Raw genomic sequence first — 24,940 nt, 5'->3', positions numbered from 1 at the left:
CACCCACAGCCTCAATATACAGTAGACAGTAAAACGTAAGGAGTGTAGTAAGAGGACACCTAGAGCCTAGAGAACATGGGCACTAAAGTTAGCATCCTGTGACGTCCTACTTAAAGTGTGGACATTAGGGCGATTCCACGCCAGCGGGAGTGGAACATCATTTTTGTATCTCAGACTGTTCTGGAAATTGTCACATAGAAACTTCATTGGGAGGAAGGATGTTTGAAATAAATGCCTATTACATTTGTATCTCAAAACATTCTTGAGAAATTCATGATAAAAGTGGCCATTATAGGCCATGCCTGCTGTAAGACCCTATGATCTGTGAACCGTACACAATACAGACAATCTTGGTGTCATTATACTCCTTATAGTGTGCTCTAAAATATGGAGTATGTGTTGATTTTGAAATACAGAATCAAGACAGGGGTCTTAGGGCTGTGCATCTATTGGCAGATTGTCTATCCCGAGCCAGCCATCCCCCATCTCATCCATAAGATGACAAGTAACCAGAGCAGCTCTGTTTTTGGCATTTTACTTTTCCTTTCTGCTCCTCCTTTCTGTCTTACAATGACACAGCAGCATCTCTGTACCCACCCACACTTGCAACTTCCTTCCTACCACACATTTATATTCACATATAATTCACATATATTCTGATATAAGATGTGTTAACAGAATTACTTACAGTAAGTGAATCTAACTAAAGAAGGTGAAACAAGCACATAGCAGGATCGCTGTAAGTTAAACTAGGTAGTGTTTGTTAGGGCACACAACGGGAATATTTAAAACATTTTGCAATGTAAAACGAAAATGATTTTCTCATTGGACAAGTCCAGGTAGTCCCTCCCTGTTTCAGCCCGATGCCTTCCGTTTGGTGCCTTCTGGACACGACCTAAGCTGGCCAGGCCCAGCCAGTTACATTTGGCCCTAGATCTACTTCCTCCAAGAAGGCAGGGTCTACAGTCAAAACAAGCCCTGAGTCTGGGGTGTTTATGGCAGCCAAGAGCTGAACACCAATAAAAACAGATCAAACACTTCCTATATTACTGCTATGGGTACACTATGCTGCCTGTCCACCCATCACAGTACATTGACTTGAACTCACAGGATACTGGCTCTGATTGCATACTTTACTGTAAATGAGAAAAATGGTTTTCAACATAATATTAAAATAGGAAGTTATTTTTACCCTTTTTTTTATGAATGCAATGAATTGCCTGCATGAACTGAATATGCAGCATAAACAGTAACTTACATCTAGAACGTTCCATTTTGTTATATTTGCACTAATTCTCCAAGTCACTCTCGCTCACTTGCTCACTCTCTTGCTCATTCACACTTGCACATACACTATGAAAAAAACCATCCCACATACAGACACACAAACATACACACAGAGCAAGGTGCACGAATGCACACACACACACACACATGTACACACACACAAACAAACACTATGAAAACTAATCCTCCATCTCACAACACACAACCTCCCCCTCTTACTCTGCCTCTCAAACACATGCACATGGCTGAAGAAGACTTACAGCAGTGAGGAGGATACCCTGGCTGAAGCTGATGTACGGCAGTGAATAGGATACCATGGCTGAAGCTGATGTACTGCAGTGAATAGGATACCATGACTGAAGCTGATGTACGGCAGTGAATAGGATACCATGACTGAAGCTGACGTACAGCAGTGAATAGGATACCCTGGCTGAAGCTGATGTACGGCAGTGAATAGGATACCATGGCTGAAGCTGATGTACGGCAGTGAATAGGATACCATGACTGAAGCTGACATACGGCAGTGAATAAGATACCATGGCTGAAGCTGATGTACAGCAGTGAATAGGATACCATGGCTGAAGATGATGTACAGCAGTGAATAGGATACCATGACTGAAGCTGACATACGGCAGTGAATAAGATACCATGGCTGAAGCTGACATACGGCAGTGAATAAGATACCATGGCTGAGGCTGACGTACAGCAGTGAATAGGATACCATGGCTGAAGATGATGTACAGCAGTGAATAGGATACCATGGCTGAAGATGATGTACAGCAGTGAATAGGATACCATGGCTGAAGCTGACATACGGCAGTGAATAAGATACCATGGCTGAAGCTGACATACGGCAGTGAATAAGATACCATGGCTGAAGCTGACGTACGGCAGTGAATAGGATACCATGGCTGAAGCTGACGTACGGCAGTGAATAGGATACCATGGCTGAAGCTGATGTACGGCAGTGAATAGGATACCATGGCTGAAGCTGACGTACGGCAGTGAATAGGATACCATGGCTGAAGCTGACGTACGGCAGTGAATAGGATACCATGGCTGAAGCTGACGTACGGCAGTGAATAGGATACCATGGCTGAAGATGATGTACAGCAGTGAATAGGATACCATGGCTGAAGATGATGTACGGCAGTGAATAGGATACCATGGCTGAAGATGATGTACGGCAGTGAATAGGATACCATGGCTGAAGCTGATGTACAGCAGTGAATAGGATACCATGGCTGAAGATGATGTACAGCAGTGAATAGGATACCATGGCTGAAGCTGACGTACAGCAGTGAATAGGATACCATGGCTGAAGCTGACGTACAGCAGTGAATAGGATACCATGGCTGAAGATGATGTACAGCAGTGAATAGGATACCATGGCTGAAGGATCCGCTCTGTCTGATGTGTGTGTGAGCTATACTATAGTTTCAGAAAATAAACTGTGGGATTGTGTCAGGGTAAGGTACACAGGGACATTTTCCCCTCCACTGACAGCTGGGAGAGTTTTCAATGGTGACAGGAATGTTTTCACACCTCGACGCATACAGTCTCCTCATTGTGGTTTGTAGGTGAATGCATAGTAGGGCACTTTAGGTTCAAGGCTCATACAGTCGCAGCATTGTGAGCCATGAGACTGAGGAGACAGTGAGAAAGGATCCATTGAGAGTCTTGACGTAAAGCGTTTCTCACAGTCTATCTGTGAGAGCCACTGATATCTGTCTCCATCTCTTTTCATCCTTCGGTGGAACATAAACTAACAATACCACTATGAACAGTCATATTAAACAGAGGACTTGCTGTCAATCAATATCAGCTCTCTATAGTGTATTGACACATTTATATCTTACACACACGCATGCACACGCACACACGCATGCACACGCACACACGCATGCACACGCACGCACACGCACACGCACGCACACGCACACGCACACACAAATACTTGGAGAGAAGAACACACACACACAGAAAGAGAGGAAGAGAGGCCTGACACAGCACAAGCAGCCATTAATTAGCGCTGAAATAACATACTACCAAGTCACAGACGTGTGTGTGTATGTGTGTGTCCCTCCAGTCACAGCCCTCCCTCAGCTTCCCCCTACAGACTTGTGATCTGATATTTTATACATAGAGCATAACACACAGAGACCATTCACTGGCACAGACGCATGGGTCCTCTATGTATGTACATTCAGGAAAAGAGAGAAAGAGGTCAGTGCTTCCAACCCACATTCCATACACGCACGGCCGCACATACACACACCCGCACACACACTCACATACACAGTACCTTGGGTTAAAATATACACAGGCTTTATATACACAGACACACACACACACACGTATAGAAACTATCAAAGCAGCGATATTGGCCCCTGTCACACAGAAGCCGTTTGACGTGAGGCCCACACTGTCGGCAGTGGGACACTGATCAAATGAAGCGCAGCTGTAGTTCCCAGGGGCTCGCCCGGAAGGCCAGTATAATATGTTAAGTAGAACCCATGGGTTCCGGAGTGCTTGGGTTCTAGGCGTCTGTCTGTCCGTGCAGGCAGAGAGGAGAGCAGGTGGGAGGGCGGAGTTAGAAACCCCTGAGGGAGCTCATTACTGATTACCTGACTAAAGGGGACTAGATAGCCATTAACACATTACGACACACCTGCGAGAGCACACACACACCCCGGAGAGTGCATGGCTGCACACCATTAGCACGTTAGCGGGCAAGCTAACACACAGGAAAGACATCTGGCACTTGACAAAGTCAGACAGTGAAGAACTCAGTAACCTTATATTGTATGTATAGTAATACCTACATGTTTCAAGCAGACCACCATATTCCCTGAGCCCAAGAAAGCCAAGGTAACCTGTCTAAATGACTATCGCCCAGTAGCACTCACATCTGTAGCCATGAAATGCTTTGAAAGGCTGGTCATGGCTCACATCAACACCCTAATCCCAGACACCCTGGACCCACTCCAATTTGCATGCCGCCCCAAACGATCTCCAGATGACGCAATCTCTATTGCACTCCACACAATGCTGTTAATCTACTACAGCTCAGTGTTCAACACCAGTCCCCTCCAAGTTCATCACTAACCTCAGGACCCTGATACTGAACACCTAGGTCTGCAACTGGATCATGGACTTCCTGATGGGCCGCGCCCAGGTGGTGAGGGTCGGCAACAACACATCTGACCCTCGCTGACCCTCAACACGGGGGCCCCTTAGAGGTGCGTGCTTAGTCCACTCCCGTACCCCCTGTTCACCCATGATGCGTGGCCATGGCCATGCACGACTCCAAAACCATAATTACGATTGCCAACGACACAGTGGTAAGCCTGATCACCGATGACTATGAGCCTACAGTGCCTTGCAAAATTATTCATCCCCCTTGGCATTTTTCCTATTTTGTTGCATTACAACCTGTAATTTAAATGGATTTTTATTTGGATTTCATGTAATGGACAAACACACACAAAAAAAAGTGAAATGAAAAAGAAAAAAAAAGTGAACGCTCGCTCAAGTTTTCAGTTTTTTTGTCTAATGTCTTTGTCTAATGTCTAATGTATTGTTTCACAATAAAACATATTTTGCATCTTCAAAGTGGTAGGCATGTTGTGTAAATCAAATGATACAACCCCCCCAAAAAAATCTATTTTCATTCCAGGTTGTAAGGAAACAAATAGGAAAAATGCCAAAGGGGGTGAATACTTTCGCAAGCCACTGTACAGGGAGGAGGTCAGAGACCTGGCAGTGTGCTGCTAGAACAAAATCCTATTCCTCACCAAGTAAAAAAGCATATCAGGGACTACAGGAAGCAGAGGACTAACCTTGCCCCCATTCACATCAACAGCGCTGTAGTGGAGCAGGTTGAGAGATTCAAGTTTCTCTGTATCCACATCACTAAGATCTGTCATGGTCCACACACACCAACACATCTGGGAAGAGGGCACGACAACGTCTCATCCCCCTCAGGAGGCTGAAAAGATTTGGCATGGGCCCTCAGATCCTCAACACGTTCTGCAGCTGCACCATTGAGAGCATCTTGACTGGATGTTTCACCGCTTGGTACGGCAACTGCTTAGCATCCGACCACAAGGCGCTACAGAGGGTAGTGCGTACAGCCCAGTACATCACTGGGGCCAAGCTGCCTGCCATCCAGGACCTCTATACCAGGCAGTGTCAGAGAAATGCCCTAAACATTTTCAAAGACTCCATACACCCAAGTCATACACCGTTCTCTCTGAAACCAAGAGGACCCTGAACAGTTCTACCCCTAAGCCATAATATTGCTAAATAGTTAGTTAGCTACCCAGACAATCTGCATTGACCCTTTTTTCACTAACATGTTTGACTCCTCACATATACTGCTGCTATTGTTTATTATCTATCACTTTATTCCTAGTTATATGTACAGTACCAGTCAAACGTTTGAAACACCTCATTCAAGGGTTATTCTTAATTTTTGCCATTTTCTACATTGTAGAATAATAGTGAAGACATCAAAACTATGAAATAACACATATGGAATCATGTAGTCACCAAAAAAGTGTTAATTAAACAAATCAAAATATATTTTATATTTGAGATTCTTCAAAGTAGCCACACTTTGCCTTGATGGCAGCTTTGCACACTCTTGGCATTCTCTCAACCATCTTCGCCTGGAATTATTTTCCAACAGTCTTGAAGGAGTTCCCACATATGCTGAGCACTTGTTGGCTGCTTTTCCTTCACTCTGCGGTCCAGCTCATCTTAATTGGGTTGAGGTCGGGTGATTGTGGAAGCCAGATCATCTGATGCAGTACTCCATCACTCTCCTTCTTTGTCAAATAGCCCGTCCACAGTCTGGAAGTGTGTTGGGTCATTGTCCTGTTGAAAAACAAATGATAGTGGGACTAAGGGCAAACAAGATGGGACGGCATATCGCTGCAGAATACTGTGGTAGCCATGCTGGTTAAGTGTGCCTTGAATTCTAAATAAATCACAGACAGTGGCACCAGCAAAGCACCATCACACCTCCTCCTTCATGCTTCACGGTGGGAAATACACATGCAGAGATTATCCGTTTACCTACAGTACTCTGCCTCTCACAAAGACACAGCAGTTGGAACCAAAAATCTCACATTTTAACACATCAGACCAAAGGACAGATTTCCACCGGTCTAATGTCTATTGCTCATGTTTCTTCGCCCAATCAAGTCTCTTCTTCTTATCGGTGTCCTTTTGCAGTGGTTTCTTTGCAGCAATTCAACCATGAAGGCCTGATTCACACAGTCTCCTCTGAACAGTTGATGTTGAGACGTGTCTCTTGAACTCTGTGAAGCATTTATTTGGGCTGCAATTTCTGAGGCTGTTAACTTGAATTAACTTATCTTCTGCAGCAGAGGTAACTCTGTGTCTTCCATTCCTGTGGTGGTCCTCATGAGAGCCAGTTTCATCATAGTGCTTGATGGTTTTTGCGACTACACTTGAAGAAACTTTCACAGTTCTTGATGTTTTCCGGTTTGATTGACCTTCATATCTTAAAGTAATGATGGACTATCGTTTCTCTTTGCTTATTTTTACCAAACAGGGCTATCTTCTGTATACCACCCCTACCTTGTCAAAACACAATTGACTGTCTCAAACATATTAAGAAGGAAGGAAATTCCACAAATTCACTTTTAACAAGGCACACCTGTAATTGAAATGCATTCCAGGTGACTACCTCATGAAGCCGGTTGACATAATGCCAAGCATGTGCAAAGCTGTCATCAAAGCAAAGGGTGGCTAATTTGAAGAATCTCAAATGTTTGATTTGTTTAACACCTTTTTGGTTACATGAATCCATATGTGTTATTTCATAGTTTTGATGTCTTCACTATTATTCTACAATGAACAAAATGGTAAAAATAAAGAAAAACCCTGGAATGAGTAGGTGTGTCCAAACTTTTGACTGGTACTGTACATCTGTGGAGCTGCACACACACACACATTTGTGGAGCTGCACACACACACATTTGTGGAGCTGCACACACACACACATCTGTGGAGCTGCACACACACACACACATTTGTGGAGCTGCACACACACACACATCTGTGGAGCTGCACACACACACACATCTGTGGAGCTGGGCACGACAAATCAGCGGTGGGCTAAATGAGCCTCAGCCCCACTGTGGTGCTTAAATAAAAGCAGCTAGAACTAAAAGCTCTGTTGTCAGGTCGTGGCAGCAGCCATCCCATCCTGCCTTTTTAGGAGAGACACAAAGAGACAGGCCTTCTATTGAGAACCCAATCCAGGGCTCTGGGCCCCAACACTCACTGACGCTGCCTAATCTGTTTCTGCCCAGGCAGAAAAGAGAGAGAGAAAGAGAGAGGTGCAGGGAAAGATACGGAGGGAAATAATGTAAAAGAGAGAGTGGGCGACATCCACACATCATGAGGAAGAAGAGAACGAGAGACAGCAAGAGAAAACGAAAGACAGCAAGAGATTAAAGTGACACAGGAGAGAGAGAGAGAGAGAGAGAGAGCAGGAGAGAGCAGAAGAGAGGGTCTAAGGGTCTAAACAGAGGATGTTATGACAAAGTAAACACCCCCCCTTATCATATGGAAGCAGTAGAGTCAAGGCCTGTGAATAAAATATGTGGTTTAGCCTGGCAGAGTCTGTGCCCAGTCTGTTGAGTGTATGGAAAAGAGTGTGACGACTTTCGCCTTCACAGGCCTTAAGACACAGGCGTAGTGGAGGAGGGCTGCCAGGTCCCTACTAAAGCCCTTCACATCACTTACTGTAAGCAGCCAAGAAATCAGGAAATACCTTTTTATGGCTAAGCATTGTGGGATATATTATGCTGGAGTATGGAGCGATCCAACTGTATTCTGAGAATCCCATTCAAACTCTGATAACTTTAGTATGATCCAAAATCTTAATTTACGCTAATATCGAAACTCCTCATTCATCTAAAAAGCGTAGCCCAGTCTTTTTTGTGGTATACCTTAGCTTATGACCTTGCGCCATAGGCCATTGATGGATGTCCTCCATTTCACTCAGCCCGGGGTGTTTTTGTGACACTGGAATAACACTAGACTGGAATAAGCAGGAAAACAAGGAGCAGGAAAAGGATTTTCCGTGTGCCATCAGCTATTTAGATCACCCAACAGACTGCCGTCCCCCTAATGTTGCTTCAACCCCACAGTATGCACGGAACTATGTCCCAGACACGTACTACGATACAGGAAATATAGAATACCCCATCCATATGATCACATCCATAACTACAATAACATGAATATACTATAGTACTACCCAACAGTTAAGCTGTTGTATAAAGACGTCAGTCAGTCGTCACAGCTAGAACTATGACACATCGTCTGATTAAATATGAAGCACTGCTCAAACAGCTTCCCACAGGCAGGCTGCGTTGCTTCAAGATCTGGCAAACCGTTTTTCTTTAAATCACACTCGCTGATCTTGTCACCAGTCTCTTCTCCTCTTCTCGCTACTCATTATCATATTTTTTTCTCGTATCGTTGGATCGGGCCTGTGCAAGATGGAAGTGTGGAGTGAGAGCTCTGGCTGCCTTGCAGTTTCTCATGTCAAAAACCCTATCCTTGTTCTTCAATCGCGGCATGTAAACATTTGCCAATGTTCTCAATACCACCAGGGAAAGCCTGTGTTACTGTTTGCCAACTGAAAAAGAGTTTCTCCATCTGCTGCAGATGCTGCTTCCATTACAAAAATATTTCCTCCGCTGAGCAAAGAAAATATTCCCCCAAACATACATCAAGAAAAGCTAGCGGAGGAGCGTCATTTAATCTTGCTAGCAACAACAAGAGCCTTGGGGTAAAACGATAGACTCGTATGGGAAAACATTTGAACGTATAGCCTGGACCCATATCCTAGACCTAGAGTTTATATTAAATGCTTACAATGCAAAAGTCTGAACAGCCAAAACCTTTCCCCCTCTTGTTTCATAAGGGAAAGTTTAGGAGTACCAAAATAAGTGTGTCTAAGTGCTTTTGCAGTGCAAATTGGGTGCTAACAATGTCCCTTGATTGTTGTGATTTTCAGGCAGTCATAAACCTGCTCATAAATGTCCAAAGGGAACATGGTATACACTATATATACAAAAGTAGTGGGACACCCCTACAAATTAGTGGATTCGGCTATTTCAGCCGCTGCCGACCGGTGTATACAATCGCGCACACAGACATGCAATCTCCATAGACAAACATTTGCAGTAGAATGGCCCGTACTGAAGAGCTCAGTGACTTTCAGTGTGGCACCGTCACGATGCCACCTTTCCAACAAGTCAGTTCGTCAAATTGCTGCCCTGGTGAAATGTAAGTGCTATTATTGTGAAGTAGTAACGTCTAGGAACAACAACGGCTCAGGGTGAAGTGGTAGACCACACACGCTCACAGAACAGGCCCACTGAGTGCTGAATCATTGTAGCTCATAAAAATTGTCTGTCCTCGGTTGCAACACTCACTACCGAATTCCAAACTGCCTCTGGAAGCAACGTCAGCACATGAACTGTTCGTCGGAAGCTTCATGAAATACGTTTCTTTGGCCACTAAGCCGCACACAAGCCTAAGATCACGATGCGCAATGCCAAGTGTCGGCTGAAGTAGTATAAAGCTCGCCGCCATTGGACTCTGGAGCAGTGGAAACGTGTTCTCTGGAGTGATGAATCACGCTTCACCATCTGGCAGTCCGGCGGCCGAATCTGGGTTTGGTGGGTGACAGGAGAATTCTATCTGCCCAAATGCATAGTGCCAACTTTAATGTTTAGTGGAGGAGGAATAATGGTCTGGGGCTGTTTTTCATGGTTTGGGCTAGGCCCTTTAGTTCCAGTGAAGGGAAATCTTAACAGTACAGCATATAATGACATTCTAGACAATTCTATGCTTCCAACATTGTGGCAACAGTTTGGGGAAGGCCCTTTCCTTTCCTGTTTCAGCATTACAATGCCCCTGTGCACAAAGCGAGGTCTATACAGAAATCGTTTGTCGAGATCGGTGTGGAAGAACTTGACTGGCCTGTAGAGCCCTGACCTCAGCCCCATCGAACACCTTTGGGATAAATTGGAACGCCGACTGCGAGTCAGGCCTAACCGCCCAACATCAGTGCCCTACCTCACTAATACTCTTGTGGCTGAATGGAAGCACGTCCCTGCAGCAATGTTCCAACATCTAGAGAAAACCCTTCCAGAAGAGAGGAGGCTGTTATAGCAGCAAAGGGGGACCAACTGCATATTAATGCCCATGATTTTGGAATGAGATGTTCGAGCAGTTGCCCACATACTTTTGGTAATGTAGTGTAGATTGGTATATGAGTACAATATTTCTGAGTTTTGAATTTTCTCAGCCAAATATCGTCTGTTAACGCTGTGTGTGTGTGTGTGTGTGTGATTAGAGAGATGCAGAGGGTGTTGAAGCAGGGTGTGTGTTTGCTGTGCTGCTTATGTATCTGGTTTGGTTTAGGGCACACTATTAGCTAAATTATAAAAACTGCTCTTACACGCTAGGTTTCACAGCTTCCAATTGCTTGAAGAAATTGAGGAGGACAGGAGTATAATATTGCAGTTCTTAGAAAACACAGAGAGTTGGGCTGCTGGAAAATGAGTCAATCACATTATTTGAAGCAGCTGATACTAGAAGAAGAGAAGAGAAGAGAGAAGAGAAGAGGGGGATTGGAAAAAGGGGACGAGACAGAGAGGAGCGGGGGTAGAGGGACTGGACATTTTTTGCTGTTGATTTGGCCGATTTCCTGATGCAACAAGAGATGCTCTTTGGTCTACTCAGACAGAGTTGGTTACAATTCTAAAATGTCAACCTCAACTATGTTGGCATGAGACAACATCGAGTAGAACATTAACAGAACATCAACAGAATAACAGATGCACCCATGGGGACAATCCAAACTACTGATAACATACAACATACAAATGTAATACAACCCACAGACCAACGACGTCAGATCAACATCCAATTAAGGTTGGGCCAGATATCAGAAGTTGTCAAGAGTTGTCAATGTGAAATCAGCCCAATCTCCATAAAGTGCATGGATGACAAAGTCAACTAACTATCCACGTTAATGAAACGTATTGCTTATACATTTCATTAACGACAGTATTACCTTGATTACTTGAAAGTAAGTTGAAATAAGGGTAGGTAACAACACATCCGTCACGCTGATCCTCAACACGGGGGTGCGTGCTCAGTCCCCTCTTGTACTCCCTGTTCACGCATGACTGCACGGCCAGAGACAAATCCAACACCATCATTAAGTTTGCCGATGGCACAACAGCGGTAGTCCTGATCACCGACAACGAGGAGACTATAGGGAAGAGGTCAAAGACCTGACCGTGTGGTGCCAAGACAACAACCTCTTCCTCAACGTGATCAAGACAAAGGAGATAATTGCGGACTACAGGAAAAAGAGGGCCGAGCACACCCCATTCACATCGACGGTGCTGTAGTGGAGCAGGTTGAGAGCTTCAAGTTCCTTGGCATCGACATCACCAACAAACTAACATGGTCCAAGCACACCAAGACAGTCGTGAAGAGGGCACGACAAAACCTATTCCCCCTCAGGAGACTGAAAAGATTTGCTCGGCCTCCGACCGCAAGGCAATACAGAGGGTAGTGTGTTCGCCCCAGTACATCACTGGGGCCAAGCTTCCTGCCATCCAGGACATCTATACCACGGGTTGTCAGAGGAAAGCCCTAAAAATTGTCAAAGACTCCAGCCACCCAAGTCATAGACTGTTCTCTCTGCTACCGCACGGCAAGCAGTACCGGAGAGGCAAGTCTAGGTCAACGAGGCTTCTAAACAGCTTTTACCCCCAATCCATAAACCTCCTGAACATCTAAAACTATTTGCATTGCCCCCCCCTTTTACACTGCTGCTACTCTCTGTTATTATATTTTTTATTTAACATTTATTTAACTAGGCAAGTCAGTTAAGAACAAATTCTTACTTACAATGACGGCCTATGAACAGTTTAAACAGGTTAACTGCCTTGTTCAGGGGCAGAACGACAGATTTCTTATCTATGCATAGTAATTTTAATAACTCTACCTACGTGTACATATTACCTCAATTACCTCGACTATCCGGTGCCCCCGCACATTGACTCTGTACCGGTACCCCCTGTAATATCGCCTCGCTATTGTTATTTTACTGCTGCTCTTTAATTATCTGTTACTTTTATTTGTATTTTTTGGTGGTATTTTCTTAAAACTGCATTGTTGGTTAAGGGCTTGTAAGTCAGCATTTCACTGTAAGGTACACACTTATTGTATTTGGCGCATGTTCATTTTTTTTCACCTTTATTTAACCAGGTAGGCCAGTTGAGAACAAGTTCTCATTTACAACTGCGACCTGGCCAAGATAAAGCAAAGCAGTGTGACACAAACAACAACACAGAGTTACACATGGAATAAACAAACAACAACACAGAGTTACACATGGAATAAACAAACAACAACACAGAGTTACACATGGAATAAACAAACAACAACACAGAGTAACACATGGAATAAACAAACAACAACACAGAGTAACACATGGAGTAAACAAACAACAACACAGAGTTACACATGGAATAAACAAACAACAACACAGAGTTACACATGGAATAAACAAACAACAACACAGAGTTACACATGGAATAAACAAACAACAACACAGAGTAACACATGGAGTAAACAAACGTACACAACAGAAAAGTCTATATACAGTGTGTGCAAATGAGGTAAGATTAGGGAGGTAAGGCAATAAATAGGCCATGGTGGCGAAGTAATTACAATTTACCAATTAAACACTGAAGTGATAAATGTGCAGAAGATGAATGTGCAAGTAGAAATAAATAAATAAATAACATAAGGTATAATAACATAAGGTAGTTGGATGGGCTAGCTGTTTTGGTTGGGCGTTTAGGGAGTAGAAAATAACATGTATATATTTAGGGAGTATAAATAACATGGCTATAGGGAGTAGAAACTAACATGTCTATATATAGGGAGTAGAAAATAACATGTCTATATTTAGGGAGTAGAAAATAACATGGCTATTTTTTTTAACCTTTATTTAACCAGGCAAGTCAGTTAAGAACACATTCTTATTTTCAATGACGGCCTGGGTTAACTGCCTGTTCAGAGGCAGAAAGACAGATCTTGTCAGCTCGGGGTTTTGAACTCGCAACCTTCCGGTTACTAGTCCAACGCTCTAACCACTAGGCTACGCTGCCGCCCCTGCTATAGGGAGTAGCAGTATGAGTTTGCTATGTACTGTAAAGTAAAGTGACTCGGCAACAGGATAGATAATAGACAGTAGCAGCAGCATATATGGTACGTGTGAAAGTGTGTGTGTGTGTGGCATCAGTATGCATGTGTATGCATGTAATGTGTATGTGGGCATATGTAGTGTGTGTGTTTGTGTGTGTATGTGTCAGTGTAAGTGTCAGTGTAAGTTTGTGTGAGTGTGTGGGTAGAGTCCAGTGTTTGTGCATGGAGTCAGTGCAAAAGAGTTGGCTCAACAACTAGTTGGCAGTTGCACACTGTTGACTGTCTTAGCCTAGGCCCAGGGAGTGATGTGAGGGATATGTCCTAGCCTAGGCCCAGGGAGTGATGTGAGGGATATGTCCTAGCCTAGTCCTAGGGAGGGATATGTCCTGGCCTAGGCCCAGGGAGTGATGTGAGGGATATGTCCTAGCCTAGTCCTAGGGAGGGATATGTCCTGGCCTAGGCCCAGGGAGTGATGTGAGGGATATGTCCTAGCCTAGTCCTAGGGAGGGATATGTCCTAGCCTAGTCCTAGGGAGGGATATGTCCTAGCCTAGTCCTAGGGAGGGATATGTCCTAGCCTAGTCCTAGGGAGGGATATGTCCTAGCCTAGTCCCAGGAAGGGATGTGAGGGATATGTCCTAGCCTAGTTCCAGGGAGGGATATGTCCTAGCCTAGTCCCAGGAAGGGATGTGAGGGATATGTCCTAGCCTAGTCCCAGGAAGGGATGTGAGGGATATGTCCTAGCCTAGTCCCAGGAAGGGATGTGAGGGATATGTCCTAGCCTAGTCCCAGGAAGGGATGTGAGGGATATGTCCTAGCCTTGGCCCAGGGAGTGATGTCAGGGATATGTCCTGGCCTAGTTCCAGGGAGGGATATGTCCTAGCCTAGTCCCAGGGAGGGATGTGAGGGATATGTCCTAGCCTAGTCCCAGGGAGGGATGTGAGGGATATGTCCTAGCCTAGTCCCAGGAAGGGATGTGAGGGATATGTCCTGGCCTAGTTCCAGGGAGGGATATGTCCTAGCCTAGTCCCAGGGAGGGATATGTCCTAGCCTAGTCCCAGGAAGGGATGTGAGGGATATGTCCAAGCCTAGTCCCAGGAAGGGATGTGAGGGATATGTCCTGGCCTAGTTCCAGGGAGGGATATGTCCTAGCCTAGTCCCAGGAAGGGATGTGAGGGATATGTCCTAGCCTAGTCCCAGGAAGGGATGTGAGGGATATGTCCTAGCCTTGGCCCAGGGAGTGATGTCAGGGATATGTCCTGGCCTAGTTCCAGGGAGGGATATGTCCTAGCCTAGTCCCAGGGAGGGATGTGAGGGATATGTCCTAGCCTAGTCCCAGGGAGGGATGTGAGGGATATGTCCTAGCCTAGTCCCAGGAAGGGATGTGAGGGATATGTCCTGGCCTAGTCCCAGGAAGGGATGTGAGGGATATGTCCTAGCCTAGTCCCAGGGAGGGATGTGAGGGATATGTCCTAGCCTAGTCCCAGGAAGGGATGTGAGGGATATGTCCTGGCCTAGTCCCAGGGAGGGATGTGAGGGATATGTCCTAGCCTAGTCCCAGGGAGGGATGTGAGGGATATGTCCTAGCCTAGTCCCAGGAAGGGATGTGAGGGATATGTCCTGGCCTAGTCCCAGGAAGGGATGTGAGGGATATGTCCTAGCCTAGTCCCAGGAAGGGATGTGAGGGATATGTCCTGGCCTAGTTCCAGGGAGGGATATGTCCTAGCCTAGTCCCAGGGAGGGATGTGAGGGATATGTCCTGGCCTAGTCCCAGGGAGGGATGTGAGGGATATGTCCTAGCCTAGTCCCAGGAAGGGATGTGAGGGATATGTCCTGGCCTAGGCACAGGGAATGATGTGAGGGATATGTCCTAGCCTAGTCCCAGGAAGGGATGTGAGGGATATGTCCTGGCCTAGTCCCAGGAAGGGATGTGAGGGATATGTCCTGGCCTAGTCCCAGGAAGGGATGTGAGGGATATGTCCTAGCCTAGGCACAGGGAATGATGTGAGGGATATGTCCTGGCCTAGTCCCAGGAAGGGATGTGAGGGATATGTCCTAGCCTAGGCACAGGGAATGATGTGAGGGATATGTCCTGGCCTAGTCCCAGGAAGGGATGTGAGGGATATGTCCTGGCCTAGGCACAGGGAATGATGTGAGGGATATGTCCTAGCCTAGTCCCAGGAAGGGATGTGAGGGATATGTCCTGGCCTAGTCCCAGGAAGGGATGTGAGGGATATGTCCTAGCCTAGTCCCAGGAAGGGATGTGAGGGATATGTCCTGGCCTAGTTCCAGGGAGGGATATGTCCTAGCCTAGTCCCAGGGAGGGATGTGAGGGATATGTCCTGGCCTAGTCCCAGGGAGGGATGTGAGGGATATGTCCTAGCCTAGTCCCAGGAAGGGATGTGAGGGATATGTCCTGGCCTAGGCACAGGGAATGATGTGAGGGATATGTCCTAGCCTAGTCCCAGGAAGGGATGTGAGGGATATGTCCTAGCCTAGTCCCAGGGAGGGATGTGAGGGATATGTCCTAGCCTAGTCCCAGGGAGGGATGTGAGGGATATGTCCTAGCCTAGTCCCAGGAAGGGATGTGAGGGATATGTCCTGGCCTAGGCACAGGGAATGATGTGAGGGATATGTCCTAGCCTAGTCCCAGGGAGGGATGTGAGGGATATGTCCTAGCCTAGTCCCAGGAAGGGATGTGAGGGATATGTCCTGGCCTAGGCACAGGGAATGATGTGAGGGATATGTCCTAGCCTAGTCCCAGGAAGGGATGTGAGGGATATGTCCTAGCCTAGTCCCAGGGAGGGATGTGAGGGATATGTCCTAGCCTAGTCCCAGGGAGGGATGTGAGGGATATGTCCTAGCCTAGTCCCAGGAAGGGATGTGAGGGATATGTCCTGGCCTAGGCACAGGAAGGGATGTGAGGGATATGTCCTAGCCTAGTCCCAGGAAGGGATGTGAGGGATATGTCCTGGCCTAGTCCCAGGAAGGGATGTGAGGGATATGTCCTAGCCTAGTCCCAGGAAGGGATGTGAGGGATATGTCCTGGCCTAGGCACAGGGAATGATGTGAGGGATATGTCCTAGCCTTGGCCCAGGGAGGGATGTGAGGGATATGTCCTAGCCTAGTCCCAGGGAGGGATGTGAGGGATATGTCCTAGCCTAGTCCCAGGAAGGGATGTGAGGGATATGTCCTGGCCTAGGCACAGGAAGGGATGTGAGGGATATGTCCTGGCCTAGTCCCAGGAAGGGATGTGAGGGATATGTCCTAGCCTAGTCCCAGGAAGGGATGTGAGGGATATGTCCTAGCCTAGTCCCAGGAAGGGATGTGAGGGATATGTCCTGGCCTAGGCACAGGGAATGATGTGAGGGATATGTCCTGGCCTAGGCACAGGGAATGATGTGAGGGATATGTCCTAGCCTAGTCCCAGGGAGGGATGTGAGGGATATGTCCTAGCCTAGTCCCAGGAAGGGATGTGAGGGATATGTCCTGGCCTAGTCCCAGGAAGGGATGTGAGGGATATGTCCTGGCCTAGTCCCAGGAAGGGATGTGAGGGATATGTCCTAGCCTAGTCCCAGGGAGGGATGTGAGGGATATGTCCTAGCCTAGTCCCAGGGAGGGATGTGAGGGATATGTCCTAGCCTAGTCCCAGGAAGGGATGTGAGGGATATGTCCTGGCCTAGTCCCAGGAAGGGATGTGAGGGATATGTCCTAGCCTTGGCCCAGGGAGTGATGTCAGGGATATGTCCTGGCCTAGTTCCAGGGAGGGATATGTCCTAGCCTAGTCCCAGGGAGGGATGTGAGGGATATGTCCTAGCCTAGTCCCAGGGAGGGATGTGAGGGATATGTCCTAGCCTAGTCCCAGGAAGGGATGTGAGGGATATGTCCTGGCCTAGTTCCAGGGAGGGATATGTCCTAGCCTAGTCCCAGGGAGGGATATGTCCTAGCCTAGTCCCAGGAAGGGATGTGAGGGATATGTCCTAGCCTAGTCCCAGGAAGGGATGTGAGGGATATGTCCTGGCCTAGTTCCAGGGAGGGATATGTCCTAGCCTAGTCCCAGGAAGGGATGTGAGGGATATGTCCTAGCCTAGTCCCAGGAAGGGATGTGAGGGATATGTCCTAGCCTTGGCCCAGGGAGTGATGTCAGGGATATGTCCTGGCCTAGTTCCAGGGAGGGATATGTCCTAGCCTAGTCCCAGGGAGGGATGTGAGGGATATGTCCTAGCCTAGTCCCAGGGAGGGATGTGAGGGATATGTCCTAGCCTAGTCCCAGGAAGGGATGTGAGGGATATGTCCTGGCCTAGTCCCAGGAAGGGATGTGAGGGATATGTCCTAGCCTAGTCCCAGGGAGGGATGTGAGGGATATGTCCTAGCCTAGTCCCAGGAAGGGATGTGAGGGATATGTCCTGGCCTAGTCCCAGGAAGGGATGTGAGGGATATGTCCTAGCCTAGTCCCAGGAAGGGATGTGAGGGATATGTCCTGGCCTAGTTCCAGGGAGGGATATGTCCTAGCCTAGTCCCAGGGAGGGATGTGAGGGATATGTCCTGGCCTAGTCCCAGGGAGGGATGTGAGGGATATGTCCTAGCCTAGTCCCAGGAAGGGATGTGAGGGATATGTCCTGGCCTAGGCACAGGGAATGATGTGAGGGATATGTCCTAGCCTAGTCCCAGGAAGGGATGTGAGGGATATGTCCTGGCCTAGTCCCAGGAAGGGATGTGAGGGATATGTCCTGGCCTAGTCCCAGGAAGGGATGTGAGGGATATGTCCTAGCCTAGGCACAGGGAATGATGTGAGGGATATGTCCTGGCCTAGTCCCAGGAAGGGATGTGAGGGATATGTCCTAGCCTAGGCACAGGGAATGATGTGAGGGATATGTCCTGGCCTAGTCCCAGGAAGGGATGTGAGGGATATGTCCTGGCCTAGGCACAGGGAATGATGTGAGGGATATGTCCTAGCCTAGTCCCAGGAAGGGATGTGAGGGATATGTCCTGGCCTAGTCCCAGGAAGGGATGTGAGGGATATGTCCTAGCCTAGTCCCAGGAAGGGATGTGAGGGATATGTCCTGGCCTAGTTCCAGGGAGGGATATGTCCTAGCCTAGTCCCAGGGAGGGATGTGAGGGATATGTCCTGGCCTAGTCCCAGGGAGGGATGTGAGGGATATGTCCTAGCCTAGTCCCAGGAAGGGATGTGAGGGATATGTCCTGGCCTAGGCACAGGGAATGATGTGAGGGATATGTCCTAGCCTAGTCCCAGGAAGGGATGTGAGGGATATGTCCTGGCCTAGTCCCAGGAAGGGATGTGAGGGATATGTCCTGGCCTAGTCCCAGGAAGGGATGTGAGGGATATGTCCTAGCCTAGGCACAGGGAATGATGTGAGGGATATGTCCTGGCCTAGTCCCAGGAAGGGATGTGAGGGATATGTCCTAGCCTAGGCACAGGGAATGATGTGAGGGATATGTCCTGGCCTAGTCCCAGGAAGGGATGTGAGGGATATGTCCTGGCCTAGGCACAGGGAATGATGTGAGGGATATGTCCTAGCCTAGTCCCAGGAAGGGATGTGAGGGATATGTCCTGGCCTAGTCCCAGGAAGGGATGTGAGGGATATGTCCTAGCCTAGTCCCAGGAAGGGATGTGAGGGATATGTCCTGGCCTAGTTCCAGGGAGGGATATGTCCTAGCCTAGTCCCAGGGAGGGATGTGAGGGATATGTCCTGGCCTAGTCCCAGGGAGGGATGTGAGGGATATGTCCTAGCCTAGTCCCAGGAAGGGATGTGAGGGATATGTCCTGGCCTAGGCACAGGGAATGATGTGAGGGATATGTCCTAGCCTAGTCCCAGGAAGGGATGTGAGGGATATGTCCTAGCCTAGTCCCAGGGAGGGATGTGAGGGATATGTCCTAGCCTAGTCCCAGGGAGGGATGTGAGGGATATGTCCTAGCCTAGTCCCAGGAAGGGATGTGAGGGATATGTCCTGGCCTAGGCACAGGGAATGATGTGAGGGATATGTCCTAGCCTAGTCCCAGGGAGGGATGTGAGGGATATGTCCTAGCCTAGTCCCAGGAAGGGATGTGAGGGATATGTCCTGGCCTAGGCACAGGGAATGATGTGAGGGATATGTCCTAGCCTAGTCCCAGGAAGGGATGTGAGGGATATGTCCTAGCCTAGTCCCAGGGAGGGATGTGAGGGATATGTCCTAGCCTAGTCCCAGGGAGGGATGTGAGGGATATGTCCTAGCCTAGTCCCAGGAAGGGATGTGAGGGATATGTCCTGGCCTAGGCACAGGAAGGGATGTGAGGGATATGTCCTAGCCTAGTCCCAGGAAGGGATGTGAGGGATATGTCCTGGCCTAGTCCCAGGAAGGGATGTGAGGGATATGTCCTAGCCTAGTCCCAGGAAGGGATGTGAGGGATATGTCCTGGCCTAGGCACAGGGAATGATGTGAGGGATATGTCCTAGCCTTGGCCCAGGGAGGGATGTGAGGGATATGTCCTAGCCTAGTCCCAGGGAGGGATGTGAGGGATATGTCCTAGCCTAGTCCCAGGAAGGGATGTGAGGGATATGTCCTGGCCTAGGCACAGGAAGGGATGTGAGGGATATGTCCTGGCCTAGTCCCAGGAAGGGATGTGAGGGATATGTCCTAGCCTAGTCCCAGGAAGGGATGTGAGGGATATGTCCTAGCCTAGTCCCAGGAAGGGATGTGAGGGATATGTCCTGGCCTAGGCACAGGGAATGATGTGAGGGATATGTCCTGGCCTAGGCACAGGGAATGATGTGAGGGATATGTCCTAGCCTAGTCCCAGGGAGGGATGTGAGGGATATGTCCTAGCCTAGTCCCAGGAAGGGATGTGAGGGATATGTCCTGGCCTAGTCCCAGGAAGGGATGTGAGGGATATGTCCTGGCCTAGTCCCAGGAAGGGATGTGAGGGATATGTCCTAGCCTAGTCCCAGGGAGGGATGTGAGGGATATGTCCTAGCCTAGTCCCAGGGAGGGATGTGAGGGATATGTCCTAGCCTAGTCCCAGGAAGGGATGTGAGGGATATGTCCTGGCCTAGTCCCAGGAAGGGATGTGAGGGATATGTCCTGGCCTAGTCCCAGGAAGGGATGTGAGGGATATGTCCTAGCCTAGTCCCAGGAAGGGATGTGAGGGATATGTCCTGGCCTAGGCACAGGAAGGGATGTGAGGGATATGTCCTGGCCTAGTCCCAGGAAGGGATGTGAGGGATATGTCCTAGCCTAGTCCCAGGAAGGGATGTGAGGGATATGTCCTAGCCTAGTCCCAGGAAGGGATGTGAGGGATATGTCCTGGCCTAGGCACAGGGAATGATGTGAGGGATATGTCCTGGCCTAGGCACAGGGAATGATGTGAGGGATATGTCCTAGCCTAGTCCCAGGGAGGGATGTGAGGGATATGTCCTAGCCTAGTCCCAGGAAGGGATGTGAGGGATATGTCCTGGCCTAGTCCCAGGAAGGGATGTGAGGGATATGTCCTGGCCTAGTCCCAGGAAGGGATGTGAGGGATATGTCCTAGCCTAGGCACAGGGAATGATGTGAGGGATAGATGGTGGTGCGCAACACTGAAAGCCACCGCATTCAACCATGGAAAAAGTTTGGGGGAATATGGCCAAATATAAACAGTGTAGTTATTTCCCCCGCAAGGCAATCAAACAAGCAAAATTTTGCAATTCAACGGCCCAGACACGAGACGTATGTGGCAGGGTCTACAGGCAATTACAGACTATAAAAAGAAAACCAGGCACGTCACGGAAACCAATGTCTTTCTCCCAGACAAGCTAAACACCCGCTTTGAGGAAAATACAGACCTATGGTGGTCTGCTTGAAGCATGTTGGTATTACAAACTCAATCAGGGAAATGTTGAAAATGTCAGTGAAGACACCTGCCAGTTGGTCAGCACATGCCCGGAGAACATGTCCTGGTAATCCTTCTGGCTCCGCAGCCTTGTGTACGTTGACCTGTTTAAAGGTCTTACTCACGTCGGCTACGGAGAGCGTGATCACACAGTCGTCCGGAACAGCTGATGCTCGCATGAATGCCTCAGTGCTGCTTGCCTCAAAGCGAGCATAGAAGTGATTTAGCTCGTCTGGTAGGCTTGTGTCACTGGGCAGCTCGCGGCTGTGCTTTCCTTTGTAGTCTGTAAGCTCAGTATTCAAAACCATAGTACCCTCCAAGCTCATCATTAAGCTTAAGGCCCTGGTTCTCAACCTCGCCCTGTGCAACTGTGTCTTGGATTATCTGACGGGCCGTCCCCAGGTGGTGAAGGTAGGCAACAACATGTCCACTTTGCTGATCCTCAACACTGGGGCCCCACAAGGGTGCGTACTCAGCCCCCTCCTATACTCCCTGTTCACCCATGACTGTGTGGCCATGCACGCCTCCAACTCAATCATCAAGTTTGCAGACGATACAACAGTAGTGGGCTTGATTATCAGCAACGACGAGACGGCCTACAGGGAGGAGGTAAGTCCCTCAGAGTGTTGTGTCAGGAAAATAACCTCTCACTCAACGTCAACAAAACAAAGGAGATGACCGTGGACATCAGGAAACATCGACGTGACAGTTGTGGAGAAGGTGGAACGTTTTAAGTTCCTCTGCATACACATCACGGACAAACTGAAATGGTCCACCATCACAGACAGTGTGGTGAAGAAGGCGCAACAGTGCCTCTTCAATCTCAGGAGGCTGAAGAAATTTGGCTTGTCATCTAAAACACTCTAATATATACACAAACTTTTACAGATGCACAATCGAGAGCATCCTGTCGGGCTGTATCACCGCCTGGTACGGTAATTGCACCTCGCTCAAATGTAAGGCTCTCCAGAGGGTAGTACGGTCTGCACAACGCATCCCCGGGTCAAACTACATACCCTACAGGACACCTACAGCACCCGATGACACAGAAAGGCCGAAAATATCACAGGACAACAACCACCCAAGCCACTGCCTGTTCATCCCGTTATCATCCAGAAGGCGAGGTCAGTACAGGTGCATCAAAGCTGGGACTGAGAGACTGAAAAACAGCTTCAATCTCAAGGCCATCAGACTGTTAAACAGCCATCACTAACATAGAGAGGCTGCTGCCAATATACAGACCCAAATCACTGGCCACTTTAAATAATGCAACTTTAATAATGTTTACATATTCTACATTACTCATCACATATGTATGTACTGCATTTCATGCCATCTATTGGATCTTGTCTATGCCACACGGCCATCGCTCATCCATATGTATATATTCTTATTCCATCCCTTTACATTTGTGTGTATAAGGTAGTTGTTTTGAATTTGCTAGATATTACTGCACTGTCAGAACTAATTAGAAGCACAAGCATTTCGCTACACTCGCATTATTATAATTTTTATTTTATTTAACTAGGCAAGTCAGTTAAGAACACATTCTTATTTACAATGGCGCCCTAGGAACAGTGGGTTAACTGCCTCGTTCAGGAGCAGGATGACAGTTTTGAACCTTATCAGCTCGGAGATTTGATCTAGCAACCTTTCGGTCACTGGCCCAACGCACTAACCACTAGGCTACCTGCCTTCATAACTGCTAACATCTGCTAACCATGAGTATGTGACACATAACATTTGATTTAATTTTATTTGAGGGATATGTCCTTGCCTCAGGGCCTGCCTGAGGGGCAGAGGGTGAAGTGCCACAGGGCTGAACCAGCCAGCTGACAGACCAGTGCAGTCTACCGCACAGCCTCCATGATCCATGGGTACACTCTCCCACAAACCATCCCCAATGTGGTAGCAATCAGCAGACCTGGGACTGGGACATCTCTCGTCTCATCCAATCCTCCCTCTCTTCTCTCTCCATTGCTTCCCCGTGGTGCAGATCCTTCGTTTACAGAAACGAACTAACTAGCGTAGCCGCTCTGGACCTGGCGACAGAGGCAGACATACTGGCGGTCTGGGCTGTCGATGGAGCCTAGCACTCGGCAGCATCTCCCTCCCTCCTCCCCGTACAGCTGGGATTTGCCTGCTGATATCAATACTGATACAAACACTCCTATTGTTTGTGCTCTCCATGCTCCCCTAGCATGAATACTTCATTAAAGTAAGTATAAATGTGCCCACATTAATGTCTGCAGGGCTTCAGCTCTCATCAACACTGGAACTCCAGGGAGAGCTTAACCAGGCCCAGAAACCTTGACACACACACACACACACACACACACACACACACACACACACACACACACACACACACACACACACACACAGAATAGCAACAATTCATAATCACCTCCTGGAGTTAGCTCAAGGAACAACAACACACATCATCTACCATTAAAATATATAATGTACTCGGCTATAAAACGTGATGGATGGTTGGAGAAATTGAATTACTCCTATGAAAATGTAGGGATGGATTATGATGTCTTTGCAAGGTCAGGATTTCACATTGATTAACAAGCCACACTTTGGGGGTGTTGAAATACCTCAGCTAAAGTGAGAGAGAGAGTTATGGCAGTAGTAATTCTCGTCTTCCCGTACTGAGACTGGTTTTAGCACCAGCTTTAGACTGGCGTTAAACGCACACGGAGACAGGGAGACACATCAACAGACACAAACCTAGCCATAAACACATGCCAAGACGCATTACTGCCAACAGCATGCATGATAAACTAACAAACACACGCACACAGATGCACACAACACCTACAAACCAGCACACTCACACTCAAACACACACACACACAAATAATTCTCACCCCTCACAACTGCTTTTCTACTCAAACAGAACTTTGAACTTATATAAACCTATACATTAACCCCTAGTTTAACAATCCTAGTGCACATTTTCCACAGTGGAGTCTGATGAATGAAAATGAAAATAAACATTGTGCGATACAGACCCACAGCGGTTTCTCTAGAGGACAGGCAGGGCTCTGCTATTTGTCACACTTTAAGTAACCACTAGAAAAACACACATAGATCCAGCAAAATGTTTTCAATCCCAGAGAGTTATGGTTTTACCACACTGATGTCACCCTTTAATAACCAGCTTTAGCTGATTTCTAAACTTTCCTCTCGTGTTTAAATCCTCTCATCATCCTTGAAATGAGGACAGATCGTCCTTATTTGCTACTCAGTAGTCTGTTGCTTTGTAGCCTTTTGCAATCAGCAGCCTTTTCATTCACATTAACTCAGACCCACAGTAGAATCAAACTCAGGATAATGTTAAGAAATGTATAGAAAAAATACTTTTGTGCGGTACGACGGGGACAGGGATGGCCCCCCTATCCTCTTCTTCTTTCTTTCTCTCTCTCCCTCCCTACCTCCCTCTCTCCAGCTCTGACTCATTCCTCCTCAACAGGCCTCAGTACGGTCTGGC

The 24,940-nt window shown here is 47.6% G+C and overlaps 1 protein-coding gene across 1 annotated transcript in view; it reads left to right on the top strand.

The window, feature by feature from the left end:
- The window catches only part of LOC127908460 (uncharacterized), a 112,071-nt gene that overhangs the window by 69,332 nt on the left and 17,799 nt on the right, over window positions 1-24,940 (top strand). The window contains exons 2-3 of the mRNA XM_052467009.1: window positions 23,438-23,510; window positions 23,642-23,659. Coding sequence (XP_052322969.1) covers window positions 23,438-23,510; window positions 23,642-23,659 — 91 coding nt within the window. The remainder of the gene's footprint in view (window positions 1-23,437; window positions 23,511-23,641; window positions 23,660-24,940) is intronic.

This window comes from Oncorhynchus keta, chromosome 17, assembly GCF_023373465.1.
Source record: "Oncorhynchus keta strain PuntledgeMale-10-30-2019 chromosome 17, Oket_V2, whole genome shotgun sequence".
NCBI classification, from domain to species: Eukaryota; Metazoa; Chordata; class Actinopteri; order Salmoniformes; family Salmonidae; genus Oncorhynchus; species Oncorhynchus keta.
Note: the sequence above shows the minus strand (reverse complement) of the source record. Positions and strands in the feature narration are given on the sequence as shown.